Source organism: Zootoca vivipara, chromosome 5 (genome assembly GCF_963506605.1).
Source record: "Zootoca vivipara chromosome 5, rZooViv1.1, whole genome shotgun sequence".
In the NCBI taxonomy this organism is placed as follows: Eukaryota; Metazoa; Chordata; class Lepidosauria; order Squamata; family Lacertidae; genus Zootoca; species Zootoca vivipara.
Window position 1 is genome coordinate 34,878,439 of NC_083280.1, and position 22,519 is coordinate 34,900,957.

Here is a 22,519-nt window from a genome sequence, read left to right on the forward strand (position 1 = left end):
GGATTATTTATTTATTTAAAGGAGCCTAATTATAGCAACAAGCCAATGAGCGAGTTTTGCCTCTCCCCCTTTCAGAGACATACCCTACTGTGTGAGGAGGGCTGGGCCGCCAGGACCACGACCACCTCCCGCCAGACGCGTTCATTGGAGGTAGAGCCGCTTGGAGGACGAAGAGGAGGAGGAGGAGGAGGAGGGTAGGGAAGGGAAAAGGCACGTTTCGAACGTTAGCGTTTTCCCTGGTCTGTACCGGACCGCCTTTGCGAGCGTTCCACGGTTCGAACGCTGAGTGGGGAAAGGAAAGGGAAACCCCCACGTTCGCAGGCTCTCAACGTTCGGAGGCTGGAACGTTGCCGCTCTCAGCGTTCGGCAGGCAGCGCGCGGTCTTGAGCGGGGCTCCTTCCTTTTAAATCTCACTCCACCGGCCACCCCTTTCCTCAACTCGCAACTTTGCCCAGTGCAACTTTGCTCATAGCTTGCTCGGCGGCGGTGCCACCCATTTCCACCCGATTCCTCCCCCCCCCCCCGGCCGCCGCGCGTCCACCCACTTCCCTTGTGTTTGTTCTGATTGACTTTTTCTGGGGACGTGCTGGGCGTCCCTGGCTTATCTCCTCCGTCCCTGGTGGGGAATGTGGAAATGGCCGGTGACAGGAGCCCTGGGGTCTTCTTGTGCCGGCGACGCTTTGGGCTCCTGCTGCTGGCGACGGCGGCGGCCGGACTGTGCGGCGGGGTCTCCGGAGTCAAGAATCCCAGCTGCCACGAAGTGAGGACGGCGTTTCAGATCCGACAGATCGGCCCCCTCAAGCTGGTGCCCGATGTTCCCACGGCCGGTCAGTATCCACACATGCACCCCCTTCTCTTCCCCTTTACACCAGCGGTCTCCCAAGGCTTCCCCGTGGGGTTGGGGGTTGTGACGCGCTTAACCCCGGTTCCTTGCCCTGCTTAGGGCACCTGGGAATGGTTACAAGAGCTGGAGGTAGGGCCGCCTTTTGACAGAGCAGGGCGGCTCGGGAAGAGGTGCTAGAGCGGGTGGGGGAAAGCCGAGGGAGTTGAAATGGACGCGGCGGCAGCTGAAGGAGCGGTCAATGGGCCGTGGGCAGAATAGCCCCCGGGGCTGCTCCGAGCGTCTGCTGCTGCAACTTGGTTTGCTCAGGCTGAGCTGTTGCTCGGACCCAGCGCTTAGAGAGGAGGTCGTTGCAATTCCCTGGAAATTCTTTTGATTCCCCCCACTTTGACCCTGGAGGTTGTGGGTGGTGGGGACTGGGGGCTCTTGGTGACCCGTTTGAATGGGCGCACACCTCTCCAACACAATCCTCGTACTGATAAGATACATGAGGGCAAGCAGGTGGGCAGAGGTTGCTGGCTGATTGCTGGTGGGAGGAACACGGGAGGGGCAGGATTGAGACCTGTGGCACCGCAGAGAGACAGAGAGGAGAGAGTGGCAGTGCAGGTGTCTGGTCCCAATAACCTTGGGAACGGTAGTTTGTGTGGGTGTTGGGGAATTATAGCACAGTGGGGGGTAAGCTACAGTTCCCAGGATTTGGGGGTGTGTGGGTGGGATGTGCTTTAAATGTAGGGTATGCGCACAACCCAGGTGTACAAGTGAGTAAAAGCAGGGAATTTGTTCAAGGTGCCTCATTTTTTTTTTGCTTGTTTACTTCTGGGTGTTTGTGTGCAGCAGTGGGGTTTGGGTTGAGTCCTCACAGCTGTGCTACCAAGTGGAGGCAGTGACTCACCCACTTACTCAGGATGACCCTGCTAGGCTCAATCCTTCCCACCCTGTTACCCAAGGAGAGAGAGAGCCTCAGAGGGAGACAGCAGGCTGGTGAAAAGAAGTAGTGCATTGCTGCTCTTTGCAACCATCATTTGCCCTGTCTTCTCCAGCATGCTGTTCCTGCATGGTTGGATGAGGCAAGCAATGGTTTCAAGAACTAATTGCCACCTGTCTCCCTCTCTCTGGGAGTCTCTTACCTGCTCCCTTGCCTACTTTTTTAAGTGGCAGCCTGCTAGGGAACTTTGTGCACTGGCGAGTGGACAGGAGAACTAGGCAGATGTTTCTTGCATGAGGACCCAACTTCTCGCTTGCTCACCTACACTCTCTTGTCTGGTGCTGTGGCAGGTGAGTGGGGATTAGGCCTGCCTGTGCCACCTTAGAGAGAGGGCGACCCAGTGGGCATGAGGCTTTTCATAGAATTGCAAGGAGCCCAACGGGTCATTTAACCCAACCCCCTGGCAATGCAGGTATCAGTCCAGCCCTACCCAGAGAAGTGAGAGGAGACAGTAGCTGCTCTTGTAAGGCCTACACCTCCCCACCATGGATCCTGGAAGAGAGAGGGTAAGTGGGCCCAAGGCTGAGCCCAGTGCCACTTCCTCTGGCTCACCTACATTTCCAGACCAGGGTGGCAGAGCTTCCAAAGTGAGTTGGTGGGTGAATGACTGGAGCCAGAGGCGAATGCTCCTTGCAGCCACCACTCACTTTTGTCTACTTTGGGGTGGGGGCAGAGGAGTGAACGTTCCATTGCCCCACCTTCCTTTTAAGTCTGAGTGAGATGGGCTGGTTTGTGTGGCACAGAGCAGACCCTGCCAAACCTTTTGGGGGCTGCTAGCTTTCAGCACCAGCTGGTCCATCCAGTGGCCCCTTCTGTGGCTCTGTGCCATCGGCCGCTGCCCCAGATGTGCAGGCCACCAAAGCTTTCATGGATGCTTTGGCTGAGATTCCTGCATCGCAGGGGGTTGGACTAGATGACCCTCGGATCCCATCCAGCTCTATAATTCTATGAAAGTGGCCTGTTTAGAGCAGCACCCTGGAAATGCTGGCTTGTTGTGGAATGAGTTCTAAGTGTACAACAACACAGAACTTCCCTGTATTTGGCCCTATGGGAATGTAGGCAAGGATTAGGCAGGAAACACCCAACCCCCTTAGCTGCTGTGTTGTATAAGGCTACTGGGGAACACGATATGGCTAAAATGTGTGTGTTGGGCTGAGGATGTTGTAGGGCATGCTGTGTTGTATGGCATGCTGATTTCATTAAAGCCCCCTCCCCCACCTTCCCTCCAATAATTTGAGTATTGTCCAGAACTCGCAGAAATGCAAAATAGTCTTCCTGTAAATCAGGTTAATGGAAGGGAGGGTGACTCAAGCCAGAGGCACAATAGCAGTCTAACTGAATATCTACCCCGTCTGTCTGCTCCCTGTTCTAAAATAAAAAAATTCCTTCAGTAGCACCTTAAAGACCAACTAAGTTTTTATTTTGGTATGAGCTTTCGTGTGCATGCACACGAAAGCTCATACCAAAATAAAAACTTAGTTGGTCTTTAAGGTGCTACTGAAGGAATTTTTTTATTTTACTTCGATCCAGACCAACACGGCTACCTACCTGCTCCCTGTTCTGTACTTCCTAGGAACTTAATATAGCTCCTATTGTAGCCAAGCACTGCGCTGGTCAGTCTCTGTGCCCAGAGCCAGGTTGTTAGCAAATCTCTTCACCAGGCATAGAAAAATGAATCTATTGCAGCAGCAAATTAGATTGCTGGGATCATTTGGTCCAAGAAGAGAGAGAGAGAGAAAGAATATCTCTCCTAACAGGCAGTTTAGAAACTGCAGATGCAAAATATCTCTAGGTGCAAGCATACCAAGTTCTTGGAGCTATGCCAAGAAAGAATTTAACCCAGACCACTTTGTTGCAAGACTCATGCAAAGTGGAAAAAATTTTTATAGCATCAGTTTTAGTTCGGTCACAGGTGGACCACAATAAAGGACATTTTGCAGGGAAGTCAAAAGGAAACTTTTCTTGTACGGTAATTAAAAGTAGCAGCTCTGCCTTTCACTATAGTAATTGTCTGTACAGATATCAAGCACAACATTTGCTGAAATTGATACTGCGTCATGTATTATTCATTTTAGTGTATTATTCCCTCTTAAATTTATTTTGTGGGATTGGAATCTGAAGACAGGAATGGCCTCCCCCCCCCCTTCCACCCCAAAGTTTCTTATATGAAAGAACTTTTTAATAATTCAATTTACAGTGACCCCTGGGTAAGTTTTGCTTCCCTCCCCTCACCCTCTTCTTTTAGCAGGTGACTGGACAATATATTGTACTTTTTTGCACCCATGCAAAGGGGCAGTTAACTTACTGTAGGATTGCTCTGTTCCTGGAAGGGAGATAGGTGGCGGTAGTTTTGGGGTCACTCTCACATAAATATGGTGCAGAAGGCATGAACTGGACTAGATGCAGCCCATTGCAGAAGCGAGGGGGTGGTGGAGATAGCTTCTAAACATGTGTGCATGGCACACTCACTCTCACACAGGCATGCACAGTCCCTCGCAGAATGGTGGGACATCATTTCCAGAGTGAGAGAATAGGACTGCACGGTAAAGCTATCAGTGCCACCCAAGTTCTATTGTTTTCAATTAACCTTTCTCCCAGGTGAGTGAGTATAGGATTGCAGCCCTACTGTCTTATCCTTTTTGTTTTGTAGGATTGCACAAGCCCTTCATGCTTGAGTACTTCTGGGCAGTGCTCAAAATCTTTTAAATGGTCTGATAGTGACTAGAGGGAAGGGGAATGCTCTTCACTGAGATGTCACAGGTACTATCCAATAGGTACCTGTGACACTCTTTCAACCAACTTTCTATCCTGTGCGCACTAGTGGGGTCATGGAAGACTGCCTTTTCTCAAAATGTTATTGTCTGAATGCTCATAAGATGTATTCCCCACCCCACCCAAATCGCTCTAGTTCAGGAAGTCATTAAGGTGTTTGACACATGATTAAAATACTCACTTTGCCTCTTCTACTCTGAAGCATCTGTTGCTATTGTCTTGGGCTGGATATCTTAACTTCTTTTGTGGCAACTCCTTACCTAAGAGCCTTGAAATTTAGTGACAATTAGAGATTTATTCTGATAGAATTGTGGAAACGGTTCTGCCTTCTCAAGCATGTTGAGGGGGAGGCAACCAGAGCAAAGGGGCAAATTTGCAATCTGAGCAATCCGGTTAATGTTATGTGTGCTGAGACTCTTATTCTGATCAGCGCCTGTACACCTGTGCCTTGGATAATGGCAACCAACACACTGTGGTGCAGTAATGAGACTTCTACTTTGGGTTGCAGGAAGTTGATGTTCTGGCATCCAATATCAAGTTTGCTTGCTGGACTTGTGCAAATCGTTAGTTATCTCTGAGTCTAACCCTCATGCCTAATTATACAAGTGATCAATGATTGGATTTCGCCACATTTCAAGTTTTTAAATTTAAAGCAGTCATGACGGGAGGCTTCAAGTTGGATTGAAGTATTTGTGTTCAGGGAGTGGCGGGGGGGCAGGACATTGTTTTAAGCTTTCCTTCCTTGCAGTATTCCTGAACAAAATTGTACCCTCCCTGGCTGCTATTTGACCCATGGATGGTGGGGAAACAAAGGTACCTGTAGCCCTGCATGGGCCTCCTGACAACAGTGAGGACTGAAGGTAAATGGTACAGGGAGCAAAGGGTTAAGCCAGGGGTCACCATTTTTTATTTTTTATTTGCCATGGGCCGGTCCACTATCCCTCAGACCTTGTGGCGGGCCGGAGAAGTGCACGGGGGGGGGGAGGAGGAGCTAGAAGAAGAGGCGAAGGGGGCAAGTAGTCCTCCTCCCCAGCCCCCAGCCCCCAGCCGCTGCACTTACCTTCCCTGGGGCTGCCGCCACCACCACCATCACTGCTGCTTCTGCTTCTCGTGGATAGGCAGAGCGAGCTCGTCCACTCCGCTCTCTGACCCACAGGAGCACCAGGGTGGCAACAGCGGTGGCGGAGGGAAGATGAGCGGTGCAAAAGAGCTGGCTCTGGAGAGGGGCTGCTTAAAATGGCACTCAGCCAGCTCAGCCCAGCCCATAGCTGTCAAGTTCTCCCCCTTTTTAAGGGAAATTCCATTATGCTGAATAGGCTTCCTCGCGAGAAAAGGGAAAACTTGACAGCTATGGCAGCCCCTTTCCTTCTCTAGGCAAGGTGGGGAGAAGCCAGGAGGAGGGAGGGAGGAGGCACCGCCGAGGTGTGTGTGAGGGAGGGGAAATGGAACGGCGCGGGGGGGGGGAATGGTGCAGCCCTAACGAACAGAATCCCCATGCCGATCCACGGACAGTCTGCGGGCCGGATCCTGAAGGCCATTGGGCCTGATCCGGCCCGCGTACCTTAGTTTGCCAATCCCTGGGTTAAGCCTTCCTCCTCCAGCGCTACTGCTCTGATCAGAAGCAGAGAAGCCTATCGCTGCTTCAAAGCTTTTTTTAAAAAAAAATGACATTGCAAGAACCAGTTGTGTCTCTTCCGTGTAATTTTGGTCTTTTCCTTTAAAAGGCTGAAATAATGCTTTGTGCTCCTTGGAGAGAATAAGATACATTAAGCACAGTGCTGGGAACATGAGGTGGACATCTTGAGGGGAGTGCTAATGCATATCCTTGACCTCTCATTCTGCCTCCATCTCTCCAGTAAATACAAAAAATGTGGCTTTGTACATCCTTTTTCCTTTTGTTGATCTTGCTGGACAAGATGCCAGAGAGAGCCCCACAAAGCAATTAGTTATGGTCTTTTTTGTTCCCCAATGCAACCTTTTTTATTGTGTTATAGTGGTCTTCTATCTGCATGTTGTTTGTTTTGTGCTTGCCTACATTGAACAACAAGTGTCACCACCCAAAGTATTCTTTTTTAAACATTTCAAGTTTATACATTTCATTGATTTTATAATCCACTTAACATTTCAAAGTTTGACTTCCTTCCCCTTCTTTTTGTGGTTCCTTAAATTTATTTTTTAATATCCTCTGCATATCCAAAGTCATTTAATTTGCTCTTTCAATTATCTACTTTAAATATATACTCTTATGAAACTGCAGGTTCTTACAGTAATACTGCCAATGTTTTTATATGTTTGCAATTTATCTGTATATATTCAATAAGCCATTTTCATTCTTTTATAAAAAGTTTGTTATCTTGATTTCTTATTCTTCTGGTAAGTTTCGCCATTTCTGCATATGCCATAAGTTTTTGTATCCATTCTTCCTTTGCTGGGACTTCTGCTTCTTTCCACCCAAAGTCTTGGCATTGTTGTTTTCTTTTTTTCTTTCATAAAATGTATACACTGCTTGATTGTAAAAACAAACAAACCTCAAAACAGTTTACGAAAATATAGCACAATAAAGTCAAGGGAAATTTTACAACTCTACCTTAAAACATACAAAATATAAAATACTAAAACAGATTAAAATTACCCCCAACTTTCTAAGCATCTCGGTAAGGTAATAGTAAAGGGACCCCTGACCATTAGGTCCAGTCATGACCGACTCTGGGGTTGCGGCGCTCATCTCGTGTTATTGGCCGAGGGAGCCGGTGTACAGCTTCCAGGTCATGTGGCCAGAATGACAAAGCCGCTTTTGGCGAACCAGAGCAGCACACGGAAATGCCGTTTACCTTCCCGCTGTAGCGGTACCTATTTATCTGCTTGCACTTCATGCTTTTGAACTGCTAGGTTGGCAGGAGCAGGGACCGAGCAACGGGAGCTCACCCCATCGCGGGGATTCGAACCGCCGACCTTCTGATTGGCAAGCCCTAGGCTCTGTGGTTTAACCCACAGCGCCACCCGCGTCCCCATCTGGGTAGGCTCGTCTAAACAAGAATACTTTTAACAGGCATGGAAAAGAGTAAAGTGAAAGTTCTGGCTTGATCTCAATAGGCAGGGAGTTCCAAAGTGTAGGTACTGCCACACTAAATGACCAATTTTTTTTCAAATGCAGAATGGGTATTATTTGGCAGCTGAAGTAGCGCCAATTCTGCCGATCAAAGCGGTCAAGTGAGCACATGGTGGGGTAAAGTGATCTTGTGAACTGGTCCCCAGTTGTTAAGGGCTTTATATACAAATAGCAACACCTTGAACCTGGCCCAGTGGCAAATCAACAACCAGGGCAGATCTCTAAGCACAGGGGTTATATGCTGACAAGGCCTCACACCTGTCAGCAATCATGCTGCAGCATTCTGCACTAACTGCAGCTTCCGGATCAAGTGCAAAGGAAGCCCTACATAGAGTTCATTGCAGTAATCCAGTCTTGAAGTAACCAACACAAGCCAGGCTTTCCCGGTCCAGGAATAGACATAGCTGTCAAACCAGTCACAGTTGGTAAAAAGCACTTCTAGCCACTGAGGCTACCTGACCAATTTCTCATTGCATTTTAAGCTACTAAGTTCCATAGCATAAGTTCCATTGAACTGAGTGGGCTTACTTCTGAGCAGACATGCATAGGATTGCACTTTTAGTGTTTTTGTCAAAGTGTCTCAGAGGGATTCTTGAATCCTGTAATAAAAAGTATGCAGGACTAGAATGCTGCTTTTATAGTATGTCTTGAGTTATGAGTTATTTTTCCTCCCCCCCCCACTTTTTTTGTCTTGTTTCTGGCAGCATTGTTGAAGGCATTTATTTTATATATTAGCCTTTTTATGATGCCAATCATGTCTCAGCCCGGGAATGCATGATGGGAAAATGACACAGTGCCTTTGAGCATATGCAGAGTGCCTTTCTGTTTGCCCTGGAATTACCACTGGGATTAGGAGGTTTTACACTTTGTTGACATTACAGGAAACTTTACAGGAAAAGTTACTTTATAACTCAAGATTAAAGAGGCCGCTTCAGATTTGCTTCAGGTGTATTGATCGACATACAAATGCTAAGTTTATAAATACTCTGCTGACAAATGCCGGCAGTTAAAAGCATATACTTCTCTCTACCTCCCACTGGTCCCTGACTTAAGAAGTTGGCTGTTTGTCCCTCAAAACATAACTGCCCTGGATTCCATTATCTACTTCTGTTGCCAAGCCCATGTTGCTTCTCCTTAAGTTTGCGGCACAACAAATATACAACCTTTCCTCTCTGCCTCTTCTGCAAAAACTCTGGTTCATGCCCTCTTCGTCTCTTCCCCTGACTACTGCGTGATACCCCCCCCATCTCTCTCTAGCTTTCTGCTGTCAAAACCACCCACCTCTCTGATAACTCTCACCATATGACACCTCTCTTTAAATCTCTATTCTCACTTCTCATCTCCTCCTAATGCATCCAGCGCTCCTCTTCCTTCTTTTCAAAGGCTTTTAACCCATGTCATATTTATCTCCTCTCATATCCCAGTACATCTCCCTGCTGACCTCCACTCCTTCAGCTCTTCCCCCCTCTGCTGTCCAAAGGACTCTAACCTTTTGCAGCTCCTTTGGCTTGGACCTACCCTCCAGAACAACACACACACACACGCTTGCCTAATGCCGTTTCTCTTGCTTCCAATCCGTCTTTAAACCCCACATTTTCCATGGAGCCTTTTGTTATCCAGAGGTGTCTCACTGGGACCCTGCAGATGTTGCTGGACTGTAACTCCTACCATCTCTGGCTGTTGACCATGCTGGCTGGGGGAAGGGTCATAGGGTATCTGCTCCAGGGGCAATAAGTACCAAATTGAATCCTTAGTACCCCCAGATGTCAGACAGTCCTTCTGACGAGTCCAGTAACATCTGGAGGTACCAGAGGAGAGCCACCCTAACATAGTGCCTCCAATATGTACTTACACCTGTGCAAATGCATAGGCATCAAATGAGGCTTCCCTATTTACTCTCAAACACCTCCCCATTCCTCTTTTTGTCTCCCCAGTGTCACATTATAGTCTTTTGGGCAGAAACATGTCCTCTTGTACTCTGTAAACCACCCATGCCTGTTGGTGGCACTACATAAATTGATGGTGATGATCACAGTTCGGTCTCCAAAAATTAATGTGCAAAAAGAAGTCTTTCTTTCTTTCCCCCCCAAATGGAGACCAAGATGTGCGTTGCTTCCTTTGGCAGATGAATATCAGGCAGGAGCCAGCTTTCCTACTCATTTCTCTTCCTGTCTGCCACTTCGCAATTCTTTTGGATGGTGCTCAGGAAATAAGCAGCCCCCATATGCTCCAGACCCCCCAGCATGAAAGGACCCACCTACTGTGGCTTTCTGTTTTGCAGAAGCTGGAGAGACAGCAGAACTCTGAATTATGCTAGGCTTTTAAAAACCACTGTAGAGTGTCACGTTTTTCTTGTGGTTACAGAAATAAAGGAGCTCTTAGTAGGTTATTGGAGGTGGGGAGGGGGGAATCCATTTGTTTCTGTTTTTACTGCACTGCTCCAAATATTGTAGACAAAACACTGGAAAATAAGGGCTGTGTTCTGAAGGCAGAGATGGGAGTGTGCTTGCTAAGCCTCCCTTATCCTGGTCTCCCTAACTCTCTTTAAATAATAATAATAATAATAATAATTAATTGGGTATTGTCCCTTATTATGGATGCGCTTATGGCTGGGTTTGCCTTTTACCACACTTGTCAGCCTTTATGGCTGTGGTGGAATTTGGAACCCGTTTGAGGATTATCTGTGTGATAGTGGCTGGATTAGTGCTCTGTGAAGTTTGTGGTGTGAAGCATGGGCTGAATTAGGGGAGCCAGGTGAAAAAGCAGGTCAAATATATACACCTTTAATAGCTGTGTCGAAGAAGGAATGCCATCGGGCATAGCTGGCATGACAAGCTAGACGTGCTCGGATTTCCTCATCTGCACAACTTATCTGGTTCACAAGCTACTGTTCTTTGTTCACCTTTGCACACAAAAACCCAATTCTGCTCTGCGGGTATTTGATCTTCCACCCTTTTCTGGGTACAGCTGTGGTGCAAGCGGGAACCTATCCGTGAACCTTTTCAACAGTTATGGTTGGCCAGTCTTCCATGGTATAAAAATGTTGAGGCTTTTCAGAGGAATCTTGTTTTCTTCCTGCCTCGTTAGAGGCATGCTAGCTCCCTTGAAAATAACAAGCTTCTTTCCCAGAAAACAACAACTAGCTACAGATGTGAAAAGTTAATATGCTTTTAAACTTTGGCTGACATGCTCTTTAATTAAGGATAGGAAGGAATGTACAAAAAGGTGATATTGATCCTCAGCATTGTGCATTAAGTGTTTCCCATGCTCTTAATATTTGTTAGGCAGCCGTGCCTTTTATCCTATGGCTTCTTAATTGAGTCTTAAACCCTTTCTGTAGGTTCTTAATTTGGTGGTGGTAGTGGGGTTTCCCCCCCTTGTTATGAAGCAGAAAGGTAAAGGTAAAGGGACCCCTGACCATTTAGGTCCAGTCATGACCGGCTCTGGGGTTGCGACGCTCATCTCACGTTATTGGCTGAGGGAGCCGGCGTATAGCTTCCAGGTCATGTGGCCAGCATGACTAAGCCGCTTCTGGCAAACCAGAGCAGCGCACGGAAACGCCGTTTACCTTCCCGCCGGAGTGGTATCTATTTATCTACTTGCACTTTGATGTGCTTTCGAACTGCTAGGTTGGCAGGAGCTGGGACCGAGCAACGGGAGCTCACCCCATCGTGGGGATTCGAACCGCTGACCTTGTGATTGGCAAGCCCTAGGCTCTGTGCTTTAACTCATAGCACCACCCGTGTCCCTTGTTATGAAGCATATATGAATCTTATATTGATAGACCACATAAAAAAAACTGATGGAAACTTCTGTCCTCCTAATTACTTCACCAATGTATAAAGCATCTATCTGTGTGCTTGGAGACATTAAGCCTCTGTCCACCAGTTACTGAGAATCGTAAGTGGGAAGTCCCATAGGAATCTGAGAACAGGATGCTGGGCTAGATGACTAGGGTTGCCATATTTCAAAAAGTGAATATCCGGACAAAAAATTTGGTTGTTTTTTTGGCAAAATCTTAAAAATGGAGCTATTTTTAATGCAATTCACCAAAATCTACACTTCTGGCTTGGGCTCCCCTGCCTTTGACCTGATCTAGCAGTTTCTCAAATCCCAATAGGAGTCTCCAGGAGTATATATGAGCTTTATCTTGATGGGCTCCATAAAGAAATCAAAAGTATATATTGATTGAGACATGAAAGTGCCTGCATGTTCCTAAATGCACCTATGGATTTATTAAAGGTGCAATGCGATAGGTGCCTATATGCTTTTTTCACCTGTGGGGTGGATGTGGGGTTTTGTCTGTGGGGAGAGGAAGGGTGCTAAGCAGTTCCTCCATTGCCAATAGAAGTAGTCAGCGGCAGCTTTTCATTATTATTACTATTTTTTTAAAAGATGCATGTGGGATGAGTGGCACGCATCTGCCTTATAACATTTAGGTTGGCCCTCGGTCAAGAAATGATGGGAAGACAACTGAAGGACACAATGACAAGGCCACGCCATTAACTTAGCAACAAATGTGGTACACAAACTTCCTATTGATTTCACAAGAGTTTAAACGGGGCCCATTGTTTTCAAACTGAAAGCTCATGCTGTAAACATTTTCCTGCAAATACGGCAACATTAATATGCTCACGCAGCAAGAAGCTTGTTGCAAGGAGAAATTGAGGGAGGGTAAAATAGAAAACAGTACACACAGTACTTCCCACCCACAGCAATGGGGGAGGGGGCGGATAGCAGAGAAGTGAAAGGGAATGCAGCACAACTTATGACGAATGAAGGTGCTCAGTAGGGGGTGAAATGATATTATAAGAATCAGAGAATCTGCAGAAAATAGAGCACTGCCTTGGAAAATCCGATGTGCATATTTGCAGGCGTGCCTGGAACTTGTCTCGTGCCAATCTGTTTTTGTTTTTAAATTATTTTTTAATATCTCAAAGCTGTGTAGAGTCAGGAGCCAGATCTTCAGCTGGAATAAGCCAATTATGTCTGCCTAAGTAATTGCCTAATAACCTCCACATTCTTTCCTGTGGAGAGATGAGGATATTGGACTGTATGATGTAATGCACCTATTCAGATGCTTGGAGAAGGGTTGCCACAATGTGAAATGTTGCAAGTCCATTTAGTTGGAAATGTTCTGTTTTTATTGATAACATTATTAATAAGATGCATATTCATCTATATAAAAGCAAAGGTGAGGGAACCTGTGGCCTTTCAGATGTTTCTGAACTCGAATTCAGTCCCAGCCAGCATTGCCAGTGGTTGTGGGCGATTGGAGTAGCAATCCAATAACCTCTGGAGAGCCACAGGTTCCCCTCCAATGGTCCAAATGGTCCCATGTGATCTTGATCCTATGGAGCTACAGAATTGCCAACAACAACAACAACAATTTATTTATACTCTGCCCATCTGGCTGGGTTTCCCCAACCACTCTGGGTGGCTTCCAACAAAATATTAAAATACAATAGTCTGTTAAACATTAAAAGCGTCCCTAAACAGGGCTGCCTTCAGATGTCTTCTAAAAGTCTGGTAGTTGTTTTTCTCTTTGACATCTGGTGGGAGGGCGTTCCACAGGGTGGGTGCCACTACCGAGAAGGCCCTCTGCCTGGTTCCCTGTAACTTGGTTTCTTGCAGCAAGGGAACCGCCAGAAGGCCCTCGGAGCTGGACCTCAGTGTCCGGGCAGAACGATGGGGGTGGAGACGCTCCTTCAGGTATACTGAGTATTGAGGGGGTTGACCTGAAAAGAGTGAGTAATATTTTCCCAACCAATACGTTAGTAAGTTCAAATCTTTTTTATCAGTTTTTTTAATGTAGGTGCCTTGCCTTAACATCTGGACAGCACATTTGCAAATCTAACTTCGCTGGCTGATAAATGAGGGTGTGAGTTAATTGCAGTCTGCACCACAGATAGTTCAGATCTGATGATTTAGTTACGTAAACTGAGGTCATTAATAAACGATAGGGTATATTTTATATTATGATGCTACTTCTTATTTATAGAATTTTCCTGTTGGTTTCAGAAATTGAATGGCTCATACTGTTGCCTGAGCTTAGCTCAAAACTCCTGTGGAGAAGGAAAGTCTTTTGTCTTGGGAAGGTGGGTGTCCTATTTGTTCTGTTGGTGCAGATGTTGTTGTGGGCCATATGCTTTTATCTCTCCCCCCCCCCCCCGGTAATGCACTAATATGAATATGGTGAGTGATAATTGGTTTTTGCAGGGAAGGTATAATAAACATGTAACAATATTGATATGCTGGGGTTTCATGGATTTTATTGATGTGCCCAGAGCCTGGAATGGACACAATACTTGGTGGGTGAGATTATTTACTCAGATGCTACCGGTATAAAGGCTTGATATAGACTTTTAAAAAGAAGGCCTCATGGTAGCACTTGCAAGAGACAATTCTGGGAGGATGGCATGATAAATTTTCAAGTCAAATCTTCAAAGAAATGGCACAATTTTTTTCAGTCACTTAGAAAGCTTGTAAATTATGAGTTATTTTTATTTTAAAAAATCAGTTCACCCCTCCATAGCACATGTCTCCATAGCATAGTACAAAAAGCCTTTTGAATTAAGATACCTTGAATTAAGTAACTGATACAAATAATCCTAAATTTAAATTTATCTAATATTTGTCGTCATCTCCCATATTGTAACTTCTTCCTTGTATTATCTCTGAGCTGCGCTGGATTTTGGCTGAGCAGACTCTCTGTGGGTTTATCTATCAAATCTTTTTATTTCTATAGAGCGTTTCATATGCTTGGTTGTCCTACTTAGCTCTTTTTAAAAAATGAAAAGTATATTTTATAGAGATGAGGCACTTTCTCTGCACAGCAGCATTCTGTCAAAGTTATAATTCTGTCATAGGCCAGATGTGCTGTGCACTTACTTTGCTATCTCTGGAAAGCCTTTATCCCATCAGGACAAGCGATTAAAACTTTTATCTTCTGAACTATGATTTAAATTCAGGTGTCTCTGACATTTAATCTCGATTGCTCATCAATAAGGCAAGGGCCTTGAAATTCAGGCTTATGTCATGAGTGTATAACGTAAATCTAGTTGCCTAAAATCTCTTGATTGAAAAATTCATTGAATCTGCTATACTTACCTGGTGAGTCTTGGGTAATGGGATATCTGATCAATTAGCACTGCTTGGATGTTTCTCAGCAATCACGATAGATTGGTAGATAAATGGCCCAATTCTTGACAGCTACTCTTCAGAACATCACCATGAAACAGAGTTATTCCGAAGGTGCAGGGACTGACTTACCTACAACAACATTGTATACTGGGATATATTTGTTAAGGATTTGATATTTGTGGGGAAAGCCTGAGCTTTATAATTGGGATCAAGGTAAAGTTAGTTGCATTTAGTTCCCATGGAAATTAAGAAAACTAGCCTCATTAATTTCTATGAGATCTAAATTCAGCTAATTTAATCTGGATCCAACACCTTGCTCTGGAACTGATGGAAGGGTTTCAGGTTTTTAGGACTAAGCTATGTGTGGTGTAGAGACAGTGAACTCACTGATAGTTTTCGATGATGGCCGACTCATTTTCATTGGCTGATGATTGATTCTTTCACTTTAAAACAAAACCTCCAAAGGCTGCTAGACTGCCTCCAAAATTTCATGAAAGTCAACTGTTTACCTATGAGGTTACAAGGAATGCTTTTATAGTACAGTGGTACCTTGGTTCTTGAACTTAATCCATTCCAGGAGTCCGTTCGATTCCCGAAACTGTTCGAAAACCTAGGCATGGCTTCCAGTTGGCTGCAGGAGCTTACTGCAGTCAAGCAGAAACCACGTTGGACGTTCGGCTTTCAAAAAAACGTTTGAAAACTGGAACTTCCGGGTTTGTGGCGTTTGGGAGCTGATTTGTTCAGGAGCCAAGCCGTTCGAGAACCAAAGTACCACTATAAGTGGCAAGAATAATCATCCTAATTAGATCATTCTGTAAAGCACTTTATGGTTATTATCCTTTTTTAAAATGTAATTTGATTCTCATGTGCTGTGAAACCTTAAGGAAATTTGTCAATCTCTTTCTTAGTGTGCTAATTTTTAATTCGGGGTTAAGATTCAATAAACTTCTCGCTTTAATAAGCAATCACTTCCGCTCTGCTCCTCCCTGGCACAAGCAGGTAAGCAAACCAGGAAGGGGATAGCATAAGAGTCAAGTGCATACTGTAAATTTAGGTTTGTACAACTAAAGTGGATTAAAGCACTCTGTCACCTTAGTATTACAAATCTACTTTAAGAAAGGATCAGACTTCTTGTGGTTTGGAAAGGGACTGGGAAATATATTGAAAAGTGTGGGATGAGTGAATGATTAATGGGGCACTGGACAAGCAAAAGCAGGATGGATGCTTGTTGTGGTATAATGGCTCCACAAACAAATCGAAACAAATGCTCAGCAAAGGCAGGATATAATCTTATTTTCCATGTAAGCTTTGTGCAAGCAAATGCAGATGAAGGCTCAATAAATAGAATGTCTGGAGGAGCCCTTACTACTGTTACATCTCAACCTGTGATCAAGTTTTGTTTCTCTAGGGCTTGTTGTTGGTTTACACATCCTGGTTTGTTAGGGCAAAACAAATAGCAACTCTGTGTTCAGAAGCAATTCTAAGCTATCCTCTTCCAGTCTTGTTTACCAGTTCAGGCCATGGGGAGTAGCAGAGCTGGAGCAGTAGCAGAACATGCATTAGTATCACAGTTCATGCATGATATGGTTTACTAAGCTAAAGTCCTTGTCTTATGCAAATGTGGCTACTTTCTACAAAGCCATTACAGGAAGGACCCATATGATGATGGAAGGTCACCAGGGTGGCCTGGCAAAGTCAAGGGAATGGAAGAATTTAGAGATACCGAATTTTAATACATGCCATTGTTTTCTGCTCCCAGAATAGTAGCTGATCTGGAAAATTGCCTGGGGGGGGAATAACCCCTTATTTCCTAGTGCCATTTCTTTGATCAAAATTAGTCCTTGGTGGCTACTTTTTGTGTTTTGCTTTTTAACCTTTAGGAGACATGATCACAGATCCCTCGCATCACAAGTCAGTTTTGGCTCTGAGTGTCCGGAAAGACATGATGCTATCTTAGCACCAGATGTTTAGAGAATCTGTACAGCAGCAGCCCAGCGCTTGATCATCATTACAACACTTGACTGGGCTGCATACGAACCATATATTTAAAGCACATCGAAAATATCCCCCCAAACTCGGGGGAGTGTATTTTGTTAAGGATGCTGGGAATTGTAAGACGTAAACTACAGCTCCCAGATTTATTTGAGAGGAGGAATGTGTTTTCAATGTACACAGCCTGTATTACCAAATCTGCACCATAAAGTACAGGTGCTGCTAAATTCCTGTTTAAGCAACCCTACTTTTCATTGCTGTCTATCAGGGTTTGCCCACCCTAGTCTTTCTCTGGTCTTTTGACTACAACATTCTTAGAATCAAAGTATTCACTCTGGTTTTTCCTCCGTGCTGGAGGAAAGTACCATATATAGGGCTTATTCCTAGTGGGGAGATTTCTTCTCTGTCTTCTTCTGAATGTAAGTCTCCAACCTTGGGACTATCTGTCTACTTTAATGGCTTCTCTTGTGTGCTGTCCGTTTTTATACATTTGCATGGATAGAATTACCACCAACAGATGGAGATCTCCAGGTCCCTGTCTTCCTGTTTCAGCAAACTAACGCTGGGCCCAGTGATTCACGAGCAATGGATGGGGCAGGCGAGTAGGAGCAGATTCTGCTCAGAATTTTAAATAGAAGCAGAAAGGAAACAAAGTAAACAAAGTAAACCAGAATGAAACATTTTCTTTTACTACTTAGACCACCAAAAGCATCTTAGGTGAAAAATGGAGGATGCAAATATTTACTAGTACTGTAGATTAACATTATAACCCAAGCATCCCCAAACTGCGGCCCACCAGATGTTTTGGCCTACAACTCCCATGATCCCTAGCTAACAGGACCAGTGGTTGGGGAAGATGGGAACTGTAGTCCAAAACATCTGGAGGGCCGAAGTTTGGGGATGCCTGTTATAACCTAAGAGAGTGGGTTTGCATTACATTCAGTTGAAAATGATGAATATCAATGTCACCACACCTTAATCCCTCATCTTAAACTGTTGCCAATGAATTAATAAATTGTGGAAGAGGCCTGAGGGAGGAGGGCTGAGGTTTTGAACAAGACATAGGCGAGATACACTGAGACCTGGTGGGCATATAAACAGCTGAACAGCTCCCCAGGAGAAGCTGGGAATGGAGGTAGAGGACAACTAGGTTCACACCAGCAACTCCTGCCCAACCACTGGGACTACTCTTCTGCCACTGTGGAAGTTTCCCTGATGCCACAAATTTGAGGGACGAGGAGTGAGATTTTGACCCAGACATGGGCAAGATATATCAGAACCTCGCCTATAAAAGTTGAGGAGCCCCCAGGGTGCAGAGACCTCCATTGCCACCACTAGAGGAACTCTGGTAGGCCCCTTTGCGTGTTCAGAACCAGAGACCTCCCTCCTAAACAAATTCACACTTGACTCAAATTTTGGTTTGGTTTTTTTTTTGCAGAATTTAGTCCACAACTTTATTGATTACAGAAAGTGAGTGGTTGCATAGGCGCTGGTTTGACTAGCTCCCTGCCCCCTTGCAGGTAGCGCTGACCCAGGGCACCAGCATAGGTCAGCCAAGGGTGAACACCTGGATAGGCAGAAAGCCGGGAACAGGCTATGTCCACCACCCAGATGTCCCCCTGGACTCAGGCACGGGCACAACCCCCTCACAGGGGTTGACCAAACCATTTGAGTCCCTGGATTCCTTTAACAGAATATCCTTCACATAGGGATGGCAAGAGCGTTCTCACATCCCTATCACTTGAACCAGTGCCTATCCGCAACCTTACAAGTTGTGACGATTTGCTACGCGGCAGGCGAAACCCAATTGGCATCAGCCAAGTGGGGGAAATTCCTGCTGTGCCCCTGTCCCAACAACAGACGGCACACAACGGCATAGCAAGGTCAAGCACAACAAAGCCCTAAAAGTAGGGAGAGGTGGCTGGGTGTTCCCAATGCGCGCACCGAAAGAGGAAGCTCTGGGTCACGTGCATGGGTATATATAGGTCCCTTGATCCGTTTGGACTGCGTCCCATTGGCCAAATTGAACCCAACATCGAGGGACCTACCAATCAGGTGTTGTGGCTGACCAATCTTACCCACCCACAACACAGGTGGTTGGTCTCCATGTCTCACTGCAACATGTGCCCTCTTTGAGGGAGGACCCGATTTGGCAAGCAGCAAAGTAGTGACTCGGCTTAGCTGAGAGAATGGAAGGAGCAGCTGCACTCTGTAAGGAAAATTAAGAAAAAAGACAAATTGCAACACAGTTTGAGCACTAGGTAGCTAAATGAGTTGAGCCATATATAGTAATATGTTTATGATAAGAACACACAGGCAGGATCGCTTGGCTTAATTTGGCAACTGAACCAATGATCGTGTAACTAATTCAAAACTGAATCAAGTGAGGAATTAAATCGTGATTATTGAAGAAATACATAAGTTGATTTACCTAATGAATTTTGGCTTGCAATGTAATGACTTGTAAGAACTATGATTGGAATAAATTATGTTGATGGGGATACAAATTATAATTGGATTGAACTGAAATGGATGGTGGGTGGAGTTGAAGGATGAATATCTCATAAGTGCATATGATGCAGAAAATGTAATGACTATGAGATATTTGAGAATTAATTGAGATAGTGGTAGCAAAATTTCAAGCATAAGGTAGAAATAAGTACTGAGGGTGAAAGTGTTCTAATAAGAAAAATATACCTGGTTTATATGAGAAAATTGCTTACAATAATAACACACATATATATGATATGTATGAAGCCACTGAATTTGAATGGAGTATCAGGGAAAACTAAAATAACAGAATATAGGTCCCTGGAAGTCTAAAGGGCAAGAAAGAGAAGGTCTGAATGGGGTTACTAGAGGGAAATGGAGTCACAATAGACAATAATAATAAGCTGTACACAAAAGAAGTGACCCTTCTGGAAGAAAGAGTATAAGAAGGACAAAGTTTAAAGGACAGAAAATTAGAAATTTGGATTGTTGTTAAAGATAAAACTCAGAATGTTTTTATGTCTGAATTGGATTAAATTCGTGGATTAAAAATCATGATATTAAAATATAAGAACAATTAGAAGTGATGGCTAATAAAACTTTAGGGTGGGAGAAAAAGGTGGAATAATTGATAATAGAATAGAAACATACAATAAAAATGGCAAATACGGAAAAAGCACAAACAGAATTAGAAAATATACCTAGAGAATCATAAACAAGGAATAGAGTACATATTAGAGATAGATGTAGAAATGAATACATCTAAGTATGAGGAAATAACCCATGAACTAAGAAAAAATAATTTGCAATTATGAGGGCTTCTAGAGGGGATCAGTAGAGATAAGTTTTGTGACATCTTTAGAAGAGCACCTGTCAAATTATATTCAGTTGGATAGATAGAGTACAGTTGCTACAGAAGCTTCCTTCAAAGTTGTAGAGAACACTTGGAAGAAGAGTATAACCCTTGCTTGTTTTGAATGGATTGAAAAAACTTGGTCTATTGTCACTTTGGTCAAATTAACATACAGTGGTACCTCATCAAGCGGCGTCCGGGATCCGTTCCAGAGCCCCGAACGCTGTACTATAGGAGAGTGCAACTAAATCAGTCAAACAGATTTCTGAATAAATGAGAAGGTTTCTTTAGTGATGTTTTGGGATAAGCATAACGATCATATTCAGCCTTTTTTATTTGCTGTAGTTTGTTCTATGAGATATGTATTAATCTAGTCTAAGATTAAAATAAAACAATAAAAACCAGTAACTTTATCATCTAGCAGCAACTGGTGATCTTAGGCTCAGATCAAGTAGGTATTTTGTTGCCTATTACTAGACCACTTATCTGGAAAACCTGTGATTGTGGCAGGTTGCAAAGATAAGATTACAGTGCTTTGTTCCAGATGATAAAGGGCGGCTTTGAAGAGATGGATCCTTAGAACTATTTTTAAGTTGTATATCAGGGAAGCAATCCAAAGGGTTATGCGCCTTTAGAGTACTTTTAAAAATAAATAAAGCTAAGCACTTCCATCCAATATAGGGGAGGCAATTGGACTCCACAACAAAGCCAATGTTTTGGGATAAACAATATAATTGTCACAATAAGATCCAATGATTCTGATCATGTATTGCAGGAATGGGGAACCTGTGTGTATTCCAGGTGTTGCTGGCCCATCTTCATTGACAATTGGCCACTCTGGCTGGGGCTGATGGGAGTAGGAGAAACATCTGGAGTATCACACAATTCCCACCCCTGCTGCATTGGCTATGAATGTTGCTTTACTGAAGATCTTAGTGATAGAACGATATAGATTTTGCACGCTGTTTTTAGCCTTCCTTCCTGGATTTATTTTCCTACAGTTGTGCTTCATGGATAAACATACATCTGTCAAACATAACTGGAAATGGTACTGTATTTATCCAGAAATTCCTATCTTCTCCTTTCCGCTTGCAATGGTATAATAAGACTCTCTGGCTCTTTGCTAACAGAATGGATTTTTATTTAAGGTCAGTGCCAATAAGGCAATACTATGATGGTTGCACTGTAAATTAGTAAAGTTAATTGAAATTAGTAGGAGCTTTTTATTATTATTAATCATTTAGAACTGCCATAAGATCATGGTGGTGCAAAGCCACATGTAAAATGTATCAATGCTTTATTTTTGAAAATGATCCTTTCCAAGATACGTTATGAACAAATATACAGAATTCAGTTTTATCCAGTTGCTCTTATTCCATGAATGTATGAAAGAGAGCAGAGGAGACTAATTTTCAGACTGAAGTCCGACTGGCCACCAGGCGAATCTGATGAGTGGAGAGGGGATGAGAAGTCTCCTCAGCTGATTTGTATGGATCAAACAAGGGGAGCTGTGTTGTGTGTGTGTGTGTGTGTGTGTTTGTGGGTGCCTGAGAAAATGTGGGGTGGCCACACCTACCACCAGCATGCAACCCTTGGAGGATGGCCCAGGGTGAGTGTGGTTCTTGGGCCACACTCCCAAGAACCACACTCACCTTGCTGCTCCTGATACAGAGCTATGTGGTAGTTAATGCTTTGGTACATTTGTTATATCAGTTTTCAGCCTAGTGTGCAGGTTTATAGGGGCAAAACAAAATTTAAATTGACTTGTCAACAGCCAAATCTCTGCTGGTAAAAATAATTTGTGCCCAGTTGCTCAGTCCTTCTGTTTCTGTATGATAGTGGTCTGTTTTCCTGTTCAGTTATGGAAAACTGAATTTTGATGTAAGGAATGTGAGTTCAGACCTTATTTCTGTCCTGCATCCGAGATTATGGACAGGGACTACATCACGGGACCAGTTTGACTGTCCTCCAAGCAGCATGGAAGCAGCTTCCCATGTCAAACTAGTCATATCTAATGGGAGTTCATCGTGTGGGTGGGTTGATTGAAATGCTAACTTATCATACATACATACGGATGCTGTTTCAACAAAAGATGAGCGGCATCATAAATTGTTGGAATACGTGGAATTAGCAGCTATGACTAATAGAATAAGAAATAGAGATGACAGAAAACTTTTGGGAGAATGGAAGTTATATATAGAATATATGAAAAATCATAACAAGATAATTAACCTAGCAGGATGCGAGGAGTTCAGCAGTGTAAGTTATAACAAGAGGTAAAGAGAGGAAGAATGGAAAAAATTAGAGAAACAAGAAGATGCGGTTGGGAAGGGA

At 44.3% G+C, this 22,519-nt stretch overlaps 1 protein-coding gene across 2 annotated transcripts in view; it reads left to right on the top strand.

The window, feature by feature from the left end:
• The first annotated feature begins 209 nt into the window (after positions 1-209).
• LOC118093423 (glypican-5) overlaps positions 210-22,519 on the top strand; it is a 399,866-nt gene continuing 377,556 nt past the window's right edge. For both annotated transcript variants that reach the window (XM_035132482.2, XM_035132483.2), the window contains exon 1: positions 210-827. In XM_035132482.2, coding sequence (XP_034988373.2) covers positions 635-827 — 193 coding nt within the window. In that variant the 5' untranslated portion in view covers positions 210-634. The remainder of the gene's footprint in view (positions 828-22,519) is intronic.